Source organism: Piliocolobus tephrosceles, chromosome 19, assembly GCF_002776525.5.
Source record: "Piliocolobus tephrosceles isolate RC106 chromosome 19, ASM277652v3, whole genome shotgun sequence".
In the NCBI taxonomy this organism is placed as follows: Eukaryota; Metazoa; Chordata; class Mammalia; order Primates; family Cercopithecidae; genus Piliocolobus; species Piliocolobus tephrosceles.
Genome location: NC_045452.1, coordinates 24,649,857 through 24,662,691, shown reverse-complemented (window position 1 = coordinate 24,662,691; position 12,835 = coordinate 24,649,857). Strand labels below are relative to the sequence as shown.

At 55.2% G+C, this 12,835-nt stretch overlaps 1 protein-coding gene and 1 long non-coding RNA gene across 10 annotated transcripts in view; one reads left to right on the top strand and one right to left on the bottom strand.

The window, feature by feature from the left end:
• Window positions 1-523: 523 nt before the first annotated feature.
• On the bottom strand, window positions 524-7,219 carry LOC111549068. 9 transcript variants are annotated; one of them, XM_023222116.3, is made up of 6 exons: window positions 7,064-7,219; window positions 5,832-5,997; window positions 3,582-3,698; window positions 2,835-3,167; window positions 1,160-1,342; window positions 524-789 (listed from the first exon to the last, which is right to left on the bottom strand). In XM_023222116.3, exons 2-6 carry the CDS (start codon window positions 5,838-5,840, stop codon window positions 709-711), a joined length of 723 nt encoding a protein of 240 aa, XP_023077884.2. In that variant the 5' UTR covers window positions 5,841-5,997; window positions 7,064-7,219; the 3' UTR covers window positions 524-708. The 9 variants fall into 9 exon arrangements, with proteins under 9 accessions (XP_023077884.2, XP_023077885.2, XP_023077883.2 ...); XM_023222117.3 differs by having other exon boundaries at window positions 5,832-5,986; window positions 7,064-7,214; XM_023222115.3 differs by lacking the exon at window positions 7,064-7,219 and adding an exon at window positions 6,813-6,968.
• A 2,409-nt stretch (window positions 7,220-9,628) lies between these two features.
• The window catches only part of LOC111549069, an 18,452-nt gene continuing 15,245 nt past the window's right edge, over window positions 9,629-12,835 (top strand). Inside the window, exons 1-2 of the long non-coding RNA XR_002733599.3 lie at window positions 9,629-11,400; window positions 11,510-11,616. This is a non-coding gene — a long non-coding RNA (uncharacterized LOC111549069). The remainder of the gene's footprint in view (window positions 11,401-11,509; window positions 11,617-12,835) is intronic.

The window sequence follows — 12,835 nt, the reverse complement described above, 5'->3', positions numbered from 1 at the left end:
ACATTCATCTTCATAACAATTCCACTACATTTAAATGATATAGGAAGTTGAATGCATTGCATCAAAGTCAAGGTACTGGGCCAGGCATGGTGGCTCACGCCAGTAATCTTAACACTTTGGGAGGCCAAGGCAGGTGGATCACTTGAGGTCAGGAGTTCAAGACCATCCTGGCTAACATGGCAAAACCCAGTCTCTACTAAAAACACAAAAATTAGCCGGGTGTGGTGGCGTGTACCTGTAGTCCCAGCTACTTGGGAGGCTGAGGCAGGAGAACTGTTTGAACTCAGGAGGCGGAGGTTGCAGTGAGCCAATATTGCACCACTGCACTCCAGCGTGGGGGACAGAGTGAGACTCTGTCTCAAAAAATAATAATAAAATAAAAATGAAAATAAATGATACAGGAAGTGGAATGCATTGCAGCAAAATCAAGGTATTGGGCCGGGCGCAGTGGCTCACACCTATAATCCCAACCTTTGCTTGAGTTCTTGTCCTGTGTCCAGGAAGAATGAGGCACACAGACAAGTGGAGGGTGAGCAAGACAAAGCAAAGCTTTATTGAATCTTAGGGCAGCTCGGAGGAGACCCACAGTGGGACCCTCTGTAGGCAGGTCATCTCCCCCAGTGTTCAGCTCTCTGTAGAGAGGAGGCCCCGGAGGCCCTGGGTGGGTGGCTCCACTCTGCAGGCAGGTGCCTGTTGACTTCCCAGCTCTCAGCAGAGAGGGTAGCTCCTCTGCAGCTGGTCATCCAGTCTCCGGTTGCTTCTCCATCCTCTGCCTTGCTCTGGTTGAGCCTGGGGTGTCAGAGAGGAGGAAATGCATGCCGATTGGTGCATGGGCACCCAGAAAAGGTACCACAAGTCTCCACTCTGGTCTGTGGATCTGGCAGCCCGGCCTTCAGCCTTCAGGCCCTCCCTGGTCTGAAAGTGGGGTCTTATCAGGTACCCGCCGGCTTCTGCCCAGGAATCTGCCTCCCACTGCCATTCATGGCCCCTGCTCAGCCCAACTTTGCTCCGAGATCAGAGTGGGTGTTGACAGCCAACAGCAGGGAGAAGCCAGGCAGTGCGGGCAGGGGGTCCCAGGCCCCCAAGAGTGGAGGGATGCCTGAAGCTGCAGCCACAGTTTGGGTGGCTGCCGTGGCACCCAGGAGAGCAGGGCTCCTACCTGCTTGCCCTGGAAGACCACAGGAAGGCTCAGATCTGCAGTTACAACTTGGGTGGCTGCAGAAGTTGCAGGCTTGCAGCTCGGAAGGGGCAGGGCTCCTGCCAGCTCCATGGAATGTGTAGCCCTGGTGGCACCTCCCTGCTGCAGCGGTTGCAGGCTGTCTGGAGCGGCTGCTGCCACAAACTGGAGGAATGAGTAATATATTAAGAAGGCAGTTTTTGAACAGAAGTATATTTTTTCATTATAATATAAACATTTGAAAATTGTTATTTCTAAAATTTCTAGTCTGAAACTATAAGTTAGAAAATATTTAGATAAATTCATCGATAGTTGAACAGTGATTGACTTTTTTTTTTTTTTTTTTTTAAGAAGAGTTTCCCTCTTGTTGCGCAGGCTGGAGTGCAATGGCACAACCTCGGTTCATTGCAACCTCCACCTCCTGGGTTCAAGCAATGCTCCTGCCTCAGCCTCCCAAGTAGCTGGGATTACAGGCATTTGCCACGATGCCTGGCTAATTTTGTATTTTCAGTAGAGATGGGGTTTTTCCGTGTTGGTCAGGCTGGTCTCGAACTTCTGACCTCAGGTGATCCACCGCTTTGGCCTCCCAAAGTGCTGGGATTACAGGCATGAGCCACCACGCCCGACCCAATGATTGACTTTTAAAGTTGAGGTTAAATCAATATAATTATTTCACTAACGCTTTTCCACGAACTGGATTCATTATAAATTTTAGACAGCCTAATAATCTGATCCCAAATTATTATATTCTGTTGTCCTTACATTCACTCATTCAACAAATATTTGAGTGCTTACCAGAAAATTTAAAAAGTCTATTTTTTTTTTTTTTTTTTTGAGACGGAGTCTCGCTCTGTTGCCCAGGCAGGAGTGCAGTGGCGTGATCTCGGCTCACTGCAAGCTCCGCCTCCCGGGTTCACGCCATTCTCCCGCCTCAGCCTCCCGAGTAGCTGGGACTACAGGCGCCCACCATCTCGCCCAGCTAATTTTCTGTATTTTTAGTACAGGGTTTCATCACATTAGCCAGGATGGTCTGGATCTCCTGACCTCGTGATCCGCCCACCTCGGCCTCCCAGAGTGTTGGGATTATAGGCGTGAGTTACTGCGCCCGGCCTCTAGTCTTTTTTTAATAAACAATCTTCTATTAGCAATTTCATATTCTACATAGCAAGTTCAGAATTTTATGATGCCTGAAATTAGAAACAAATAGAATATTAAACCTTGGATATTGTGGAGACAAATATGTTTGATGAATGACCTTGGAGGCCCGGAAATGAGAATGGCTAGAACTGGGGATTCCAGCAGGGGCAGCAGCAGCAACAGCCACGCCCGAGGGCCGCAGAGGGAGGCAGCAGCAGAAGCAGGTGCCCGCCGGGCCTGGGCTGCCCTCCCCAGGGTCCCCCCACCTCTGGGCTCCCTGCCTCGTGGTGGTGTGTCTGGGCAGACTTGTCTTCACCACACCGCATCAGCAGGAGTGTGTAGTGGACACAGACGGTGCCTGCTGGTGTCTGCCCGGTTCCCCACTGCTGCCAGGCAATGCCGGCAGGAGTAGATAAGTGTGCGACAGAGGCTGGGGTCAGCCCTGCGGAGGGTGGGGGAGACAGGGGACGGGCACAGCTGCCCTGGGGTTCCCTCCCAGGGGAGGGGCTGTTCTCCAGACCTTGTCCTTCCACAGGACCTGAGGCCTCTGCCTGGGTGGGGCCATCGGAGGCTCTGTTGTGTCACCTGTGGTGTCCTGTCCTCCAGATCCTTGTAGAGCTGGGCTTAGGGTGCAGGCTGCAGGGACGGAGGCTGCAGGGATGGAGGTTGCAGGGACGGAGAGCAGGACCACATGAGGGCTTGGCAGTCCAGGAGGCCTTCTGAGGGCAGGGCCCTGGGGTTGCATTCTGGGGAGAGGCTGCCACAGTAGAGCAGGAGGAGCAGGGATGGGGGTGGCAGTGTGTGCAAAGGCCCAGCTCTGGGGGTAGGGCTGTTGTTTAGCCAGCTGGAGTGCCTAGGAGATGAGATGAGAGGGGTGGGAGGGCCTCTGCTGATGGTCTGGGGATGGAGATCAGCTGAGCCAAGCCAGGAGACTGGAGTTTTCCTGCAATTGTAGGGCCCTGTGCCCACTCCCACCTCTGATCCTCTCTCAGCCCCACCGAGGCCTCTCCGGTGGATCTCACAGGCTGCCCCCACTCGCCCCATTCTCCTGCCCCATTTCTAGCCTCAGGTAGCCTGTGCCTGGGGAGGGGAGGGGAGGGGAGGGAAGGGGAGGGAGGAGGATGAGGGGAGGGGGATGAGGGGAGGGGGATGAGGGGAGACTAGGAGAAGGGATGGGAGGGGAGGGGAGGGGAAGATGTGCAGCTCAGTCTCCGGGAGGGGAGGCTGCTGTGACAAGATCCCACAGACTGGAGCTTCAGTAACAGACTTTTATTTTCTCACAGTTCTGGAGGCTGAAGTCCAAGACGAAGGCGCCATCACGGTTGGTTTCTGGTGAGGCTTCTCTTCCTGGCTTGTAGGTGGCCCCCCTCCCACAGGGCCTTTCCTGTGTGTATGCAGAGGGGAAGAGAGAGCTCTCCGGTGTCTCTTCCTCTTCCTGTGGAAGGGCCCTCCCCTGTGGCCTTCTAAACACCTTATCGCCAATACAGTCACTCAGGGAATTCCATCTTCAACATAGGAGTATTGAAGATGGGGTTGGTGATGTCACAGTCCCATCTGTAGCAGTGTCCGTAGGAAATTCCCACACTGGGGCCAGGCACGGTGGCTCACACCTGTAATCCAGCACTTTGGAAGGCTGAGGCAGGCGGATCGCTTGAGCCCAGGGGTTCAAGACCAGCCTGGGCAACATAGCGAGACCTTGTCTCTACAAAAAATGCAAACATTAGCTGGGCGTGGTGGCACGTGCCGGTGGTCCCAGCTACATGGGAGACTGAGGCAGGAGAATCCCTTGAGCTCAGAAAGGCAGAGGTTGCAATGAGCTGTGATTGTGCCATCGCACTCCAGCCTGGCCAACAGAGTGAGACCCTGTCTCAGAAAAAAACGTCAACAAACTTCCCACACTGAGAGAGCCTGCTCCAGGCTGGGGCCTGGACTCAGCCGGTTGCTGTGTGGTCATTTGCTCTTTCAGAAACTTCCCAGCAGATTATGTTCCCATTTCACACGGAGAGTGAGTGCAAGGCAGCCCTAGGTGGCTCCCTCTAACTCCGAACGTGCGAACATGGGTTTCCCCAGCACCGTCCAACCACCGGCTCACTGGGACACCTTCCCGAGCTTTCCATCTGATGCTTTTAGGGCCCAGCAGCCACAGGTGTCTCAGGGAGGACGCTGGGCACAGTGCTGGACCCTGCTGGGCAGGCTCCCTCAGCCGCAGGGCGGGTGGCTGGTCCCATCTGGTGGGCTCATTCCCCTGCCTGAGTGCGCGGATGTGTGTGTGTGAGTTCAGTGTGTGTTCTTGGCCCATTCATCCTTCAGCTTTTGTGTTTTATTATGTAATCATTTTGCATGAGTGCTTCGTATATGAAAGATGTTAGTTAATATTTGTTTAACAAAACACATTTTGCGTCTATTGATTAAAAAAGAAAATGGTGATAATGACCATCCAAGGGCCCGGTAGAAACTGGTGAAGGCTGGACTGAGGGCTCAGGCAGTGGTGCGTGGAAAAGGCGCTTATTGTACTTTGTTCTTGAGATGAAGCCAGTGAGGGCTAGGGGATGTTTCTGAACCTCTGCGCCAAGAGGAATCGGGTCAGCAAAGAGAGAGGAGTGGGAGACGGGGGTGTGTCTTACACACACAGCCTTTCCCAGGAACAAATTCTCTCTTAAATTGCAACATTAGGAAATTACCTCAGAGCTGGGCTCGGTGACTCACGCCTGTAATCCCAGCACTTTGGGAGGCCGAGGCAGGGGGGTTGCTTGACCTCAGGAGTTTGAGACCAGCCTGGGACACATGGCAAAACCCCGTCTCTACTAAAAATACAAAAATTAGCCAGGCATGGTGGTGGGCGCTTGTAATCCCAGCTACTCGGGAGACTGAGGCATGAGAATTGCTTGAACCTGGGAGGCAGAGGTTGCAGTGAGCTGAGATCATACCACTTACTATACTCTAGCCTGGGTGATGGAGTGAAACTCCGTCTCAAAAAAATAAAGATAAAAATTGCAACCCTCCCCAGCTGAGCGTGGTAACTCCTGCCTGTAATCCCAGCACTTTGGGAAGCCAAGGCAGGAGGATCCCTTAAGCCCAGAAGTCTAAGACCAGCCTGGACAACATAGTAAGACTCCATCTCTACAAAAAACAGGGGAAAAAAATTAGCTGAGCATGGGAGTGTGGACCTATAGTCCCAACTACTTGGGAGGCTGAAGCCAGATGACTGCTTGAGCCTGGGAGGCTGAGACTGCAGAGAGCTGTGATTATAATTCTGCACTCCAGCCCGGGCAAGAGGGTGAGACTCTGTCTCAAAAACAAATAATTGCGACCGTCCCCCACGCAGCTGCTGCTCGGCTCGGGAAGGAGCTGACTCTCCCCCACTGACCCCGGAACGTCCTGCTCTCCATGATTACGTGGGCTCAGAGACCATTGTTTGCATTGCGTCCTGGGATGCATTTACACAGGACCACGTGCCTTCTGCTCCCTTCCACTCCCGCCCGCGTTCCCTGTTTGTGGTTCTTATCATTCTGCTTGCCTGAGTCATTGGTCTCGCCAAAAACAAGAGCACAGTGGAGGTCACACCAGCTGCAGCCCAGCATGGACAGACGGACGACGGCAGCCAGACGTCAGGGGCTCCTCTGCTTCCCTCTGCCCGGCACCTGTGCTGGTCCCACCAGGGCGGCTGCGGTCCTGCAGGGGCGCTGGGCAGAGAGGGTGCCGCCCAGCCAGGCTGTGAACCCACCTGTGCCCTGTGCCCTGAGGCCCACTCCTGGGCTGTGGGGGCCCTGCTCGCTCCCACACCAGACATGACCTCTCCCGCAAGCTCTCACTTCCTCTCTGCTGCCCTGTGGCTGTCCTCCTTGTCACACAGTTGGCTGCCCTTGTCTGCACCATGACGCCCTGCCTGGGAAGGCCCCTGTTTGTCCAGGCACCCAGGGCTAGAGCCCAGTGCAAGGCATCACTGCCTGGATGCCTGAGTCCAGAGGACGCTCCCATGGGACCCGTGTCCCTCAAACGGAACCCTGCAGCTCAGCGCTCCAGCTGCGTCGCCTGTCACCTCCTCGCCTCACCCCAGGCCCACCCGGCCCCTGCGGCCCCCACCAAGCTGCTCAGGCCACTCTCACCTTCCACCGGCAGCCAGTGAGCCTGCAGACCCCCGGTCCCCAGCTCCTGAGCATCCTAAGCCCACGGTCTCCACGTGACTTGAGCCACATACCCCGGGCTAGCAGCCCCGAGGGTCCCTTCCTCCTGCCACAGGGGCTCCTACCTCTCCGCAGGGCAGACCCTCCCAGGTGAACCTGAACCCTCGGAATGGCCCAGGGGGCCCTGTCCGCCCTGCCACCCCCCACCCTCTTCCCCTCGAGGCCTGGGGCAGCCAGGCTCTATGACCTTTCCAAGGGTTTGCTGGAAGGAGCGTGGGGTTGGGAGCCATTTCTGGAGGCGAACAGGCTCATGGGCCATGACAGTTCCCTCGCTTCCTCCCTCACACAGAGGACAGCAGCATCTACCGGGTCACCTGTGTGAGAGTTGGAGTCACTGGAAACACAGGGCTCAGGGTGCCCGGCACACAGTGGGCCAGCCGCCACAGGCCGCAGGCTGGGGGGCATGGTCGGCCCCTCAGAGCAAGCGGCTGAGGCACTGCCTGTGCTTGTGAGGTGCTCCAGTCACACCCCAGTAAACAGTGGGGGAGGGCGCTGCCTCCACTCCACCCTCATCTATCACTGTCAGCCAGCGCCCCAGCCCTCCCAGTTCCCTGAACGACGCCACCTCTCAGGCCTCCGCCCTGCCACTGGCCAGGTCACTTGGACTGTGGACGGGAGGGTCCGACAGGCCCGAGCCCGACCCTGTGCCCCTCTCTAGCTGCAGCCCCGCATGCCTGAGGGTGGCTGCAGGGGGCCTGGTGCCTGCTGAGTGGGTTTCCTTTCCGGAAGTTCTGCAAGTGAGTTGCCTTCTGAGTCCGTGCTGGTGGTCGGTGGGATCTGGTTTCTGTGGCTGTGGGACTGAAGTCCCTGGTCCCTGGCTGGCTGGCAGCCAGGGCCCAGCCTTAGCAAGTAGAGGCCTGTCTCTGTCCTTGCCCGTGGGCCCCTGTCTCGGAGCCGGCAGCAGCCTCCAGTCCTCACACTTGGAAACTCTCTGGCTTCCCATTCAGCCTGGTCTCTCTTCTGCTGCCAACCGGAGAAAGCCCTTCTCTGCTCTTACCGCTCATGGGACTGGACCGGACCCACTATCCCAGCCATGTCTGGGATTATCTCCCTCCCTGTTTTAAGGTTCGTAATCTTAATTACATCTGCAAATTTCCTTTTGTCTTATAACATAACATCTTCCCAGTTACCAGGGATCAGGGCTGGGATATCTTTGGGGGCCACTTCGCCTTCCACCAGACCCTGGTCTGCCCCCTCAGCTGCCCTCTGTACAGCCTTGTAACATCCTTTTCCAATAATCCAAGCAACTCAGAACACCCAAAGTTAGTGACATCAGCAATCCTCCCAGGAAAACCATCCAGCTGGTCCCTGCTTACATGAGTCCCACAAGGATGAACCCTGCACGTGGCACAAGGTGTCTAAGCCACTGTTTGCTGCCCCTTTCTCAAATAGAAGCAGGTGGCTGGGTGCGGTGGCTCATGCCTATCATCCCAGGACTTTGGGAGGCTGAGGCAGGCAGATCGTTTGAGGTCAGGAGTTCGAGCCCAGCCTGGCCAACATGGTGAAACCTTGTCTCCTCTAAAAAGGGGAAAAAATTAGCTGGGCGTGGTGGTATGCCCCTGTAGTCCCAGCTACTCAGGAGGCTGAAGCAGGAGAATCACATGAACCTGGGAGGCTCATGAACCTGAGAGGTTGCAGTGAGCCAAGATCTCACCACTGCACTCCGGCCTGGGCGACAGCAGGACTGTGTCTCAAAAATAAATTTAAAAATTAATTAATTAAAAAGGCCATGGAGGGAAACATGTTCTCAAGACCTCTTGGACTATGCCATGGGCAAAAAAAAAAAAAGAAAAACTATATACACACACACACACACACACACACATACACACACACACACCATTTTTTTTTTTTTTTTTTTGAGACACAGTCTCTCTCTCTCTCTCGCCCAGGCTGGAGTGCAATGGCGTGATCTCGGCTCACTGCAACCTCTGCCTCCCGGGTTCAAGCGATTCTCCTGTCTCAGCCTCCTGTGTAGCTGGAATTACAGGCGCCCGCCACCACAACCGGTTAATTTGTGTATGTTTAGTAGAGATATGTTTAGTAGAGATGGGGTTTCTCCATGTTGGCTAGGCTGGTCTCGAACTCCTGAACTCAGGTGATCCGCCCGCCTCGGCCTCCCAAAGTGCTGGAATTACAGGCATGAGCTACCGTGCCCGGTCCTCATTACATATATTTAAAAGAAAAGAAGTATTGGAGGGTGGGCATGAGCAAAACGAGGGGCAGCCACATAGAGGAAGATGGGGCCCAAGCAGCAGGAGCCAACTGAGAGGAGAGAGTGGGTGCCAGATGACAGAGGCCGGGGCACCAGGCCACAGGGGATGGTCAGGAGGCTCCCGGAGGAAATTTCCAATGTGTCTGAACACGTGGAGAGGCGGTTTACACAGCAGAAGGAGAGTGCAGAGGTGAAGTCACAGTTCCAGGAAGAAGCTGGGGCACAGGCGGCCTGGGAACCAGATGACCTCCAGGGAAAACAAAGAACCCAAGGCTGCTGCACGGCTCAGCGTGAGCTGTACCCGCATAGTAACGTAGATACTGAATGTGTCTCACCAGAATTATGTCAGGGGTGGGGACCGTTGGGGGGTTCTGTGTGTGAGAGGGAATTAAACCCTTCGTCTCCAGGGTGGAGAATCAGGAGACCCTGTCCTGATGGAGTCTCCTGACCATCCCCTGTGGCCTGGTTGAGAAGTTGAGACGTGTCCATCTAAACACATTCTAGGGTAGAGATGGAGTCTTGCTGTGTTGCCCACAGTGGTCTCCAACTCCTGGGCTCAAGAGATCCTCCTGCCTCAGCCCCCTAAAGTACTGGGATGATAGACATAAGCCCCCATGCCCGGCCTAAGTACTTTATTACTTTTTTATTTATTTGTGTGTATTTATTTATTTATTTTTGAGATGGAGTCTTGCTCTGTCACCCAGGCTGGAGTGCAGTGGCTCGATCTCAGCCCACTGCAAACTCTGCATCCTGGGTTCAAGCTATTCTCATGCCTCAGCCTCCCAAGTTGCTGGGATTACAGGTGTGTGCCACCATGCCCAGCTAATTTTTGTATTTTTGGTAGAGATGGGGTTTCACCATGTTGGCCAAGCTGGTCTTGAACTCCTGACCACCGCACCCGGCCTTTTTTATTTATTTTTTGAGATGGGGTCGCACTCTGTTGCCCAGGCTGGAGTGCAGTGGCGAGGTGGCAGTGCCCAGCGCTGGAGTAGTGAGATCTCGGCTCACTGCAACCTCTGCCTCCCTGGCTCAAGCGATACTCCCACCTCAGCCTCCCAAGTAACTGGGATTACAAGCATTCCCACCTGGGTCTGGCTAATTTTTGTATTTTTAGTAGAGATGGGGTTTCACCATGTTGACCGGGCTGGTCTCGAACTCCTGATCTCAAGTGATCCGCCCACTTCAGTCTGCCAAATGCTGGGATGACAGGTGTAAGCCACCACGTCCGGCCTCCTAAGCACATTATTTAAGGATAAAAAGGCAGACATGAAAAGACTGACCTGAAACATAAACGCTGGGAAGATAAACACAAGGGCATGGGAGCCTTGTGGACGCACAATCGGGTGGGAAGGGGCGGGGACTGTTTTTATAACAGAAGCATAAACCACTTGCGTCCTCAAGTCACACACATGGGTCTTTGGTTGACAGAGAGAATGGGGTGGGAGGAGACCGCACACGAGTCCCACCCGAGAGGGGCTGGGCCTTGTAGGGGACACAGGGAAGGATCCCTGGGCTCCACTTGGGGTGTGGGCAGGGTGAGGGAGCCCCTTCCTCCATGGGGAAGGGAGGAAATTCCACCGCAGGGACGCAGGAGCCAGAGCCAGAGAGCAGCAACCCCACCCCTGGTACAGTGGGAACTCAGGGGTGGAGAGCAGGGGCGGCGGCGGGGCCAGTGCTGCCTCTCTGCTGGCTGGGACTCCCCACGCCCAGCTGTCGGTCCCACGGATACGCTATCTTCTGCGGCACATTGCTTCAAGACTCTGGATCATTGCTTGTCTTCGTGCGGATGACAGGAAGAAAGATGAAGGCATGAGAGAGATGGCACTTTATAAGGGGTCAGAGAAGGGCCTCTCTGATGAGCGACATTGGGGCAGAGACTCGGGACCTGAGGCACGTGAATAACGGGGCTCCCAGCTATTAAGGAGCCAGCTCGCGGTCACACAAGGATGACCTCCTTGCCCACCCAGGCTCTACCTTGACCAATCCAGAAGTCATGAGGCCTCTGCGCGACTCCCTGCTCTTCTCCCAGGCTGGAGACTGGGGCACTGGCTCGGACCACGGGCCACTGTTTCTTAGAGTCTCCAACAAGAACCGAGCTCTTCAGGGGACCTGGATGACGTACTGTTTGGGTTCTTGTGTTTGGGGTGTGATGCAGCCATCCTGAAAAGCCCCGTCCTGTCAGCTCTGATCCGCTTCCCTGGGGTTCACCTCCCACTTCCATGTCAGAACTTCTTTCTGCCTTTTCCCGCGGACTGGGGGGATCTGAGTGCCTTCCCCCACGTTTCATGAACTGAAACTGAAGCTGGAGAAGATAGGGCTTATCTAGGGTCAAAAGGAGCCCAGGTCCCCGGTTTTTGCGGGAAACTTGTTCTGGGGGCTGGGTGAGCCTGGCCGGGTTATATGGGCATTGGGGGTTGGGTGAGCCTTGCCGGATTATATGGGCTTTGGGGGCTGGGTGAGCCTGGCCAGGTTATATGGGCATCAGGGATAAAGTGCAGGAGAGGAGTTTGGAGTCCTCCCATGAGTGATCAGAGGCCCTTGGGGGCTTGGGTAGGAGCATCAGAGAGTGGGACATGCCAGAGCCTTTCTCTGCCTTCAGAAGGAAGATGAGTGAGGAGGTGCGCGAGGGGAAGAGGAGACTGAACAGAGAAAGAAATTTGAGAGGAGAGCTCTGGAGAGACAGGCAGGTGCCGATGGAGGAGCTGGCCCGTTGGGCGGTGGGTGGGTGGGTGGGTGTAACACGGTTCTCCCCACATCTGTCCAGAAAACCTTCCAAAAAGTCCTATCTCTTTGCAGAGTAGATAATAAGAGCAGCTCCCAGGCACCCCTATGTATTTACCAAGCTTTACAGAGCACCAGCCATGACTGGTCCAGTCCATCCTCACAGCTGCTCCGTGGCACAGGTACATTATTCCTTGCTTTCATAAATGGGGAAACTGAGGCACAGGAAGGTGCCCAAGGTCAAGCACTGGAAGGCGGCTTGACTAGGGGCTCACTCCCACCTCCCCACCTGCCCTGTGTCTCTGGGGTGTAGGGAGTGAGTCCTGCAGCCAGGTGTGGGGGCAGGGGGTGGGGTCCACCCCAGTGAGGCTGGCCGGGCCCCGGTCACAGGGTTGATGGGGTTTATCAGCTCATAGACAGTACCCAACTGCATCGTGGGCTGAATCAGGCCCTGGGCTCTGAGTCAAAGCAAACCCTTCCAGTGATTGCCAATGAGATGGCAACGGAGCCCATATGATCCTGAGGGCCTGGCATGCCCTCTATCGCCCAGGGAAGCCAGCCACAGCCTGCAGGGCCACCTCCGGACGAGACACCGCTGGAGATGTGTGGCATTCTCAGGGCCTCTTTGTAGAGAAAAACAGGAAACTATGATTATAAAATTAGGCATAAAAGTGAATATTAAGAGTAAATAGGGCCGGGCATGGTGGCTCACACCTGTAATCCCAGCACTTTGGGAGGCCAAGGCGGGCAGATCACCTGAGGTCGGGAGTATGAGACCAGCCTGGACAACATGGTAAAACCCTCTCTCTACTAAAAATACAAAAATTAGCTGGGCATGGTGGTGCGTGCCTGTAATCCCAGCTACTCAGGAGGCAGGAGAATCGCTTGAACCCAGGGGGCAGAGGTTGCAGTGAGCCAAGATCGTACCACTGCACTCTAGCCTGGGCGACAGAGTGAGACTCCATCTCAAAAAAAAAAGTAAATAGGTCACACACAGTGGCTCACAACTGTAATCCCAGCACTTCGGGAATCTGAGGTGGGAGGATCACTTGAGCCCAGGAGTCCAAGACCAGCCTGGGCAACAGAGCGAGACCCCATCTCTATTTTTAAAAAGTAAATAAATCGGGCGGGCGCGGTGGCTCACGCCTGTAATCCCAGCACTTTGGGAGGCCGAGGCGGGCGGATCACGAGGTCAGGAGATCGAGACCATCCTGGCAAACCCGGTGAAACCCCGTCTCTACTAAAAAATACAAAAAACTAGCCGGGCGAGGTGGCGGGCGCTTGTAGTCCCAGCTACTCGGGAGGCTGAGGCAGGAGAATGGCGTAAACCCAGGAGGCGGAGCTTGCAGTGAGCTGAGAGCCGGCCACTGCACTCCAGCCTGGGTGACAGAGTGAGACTCC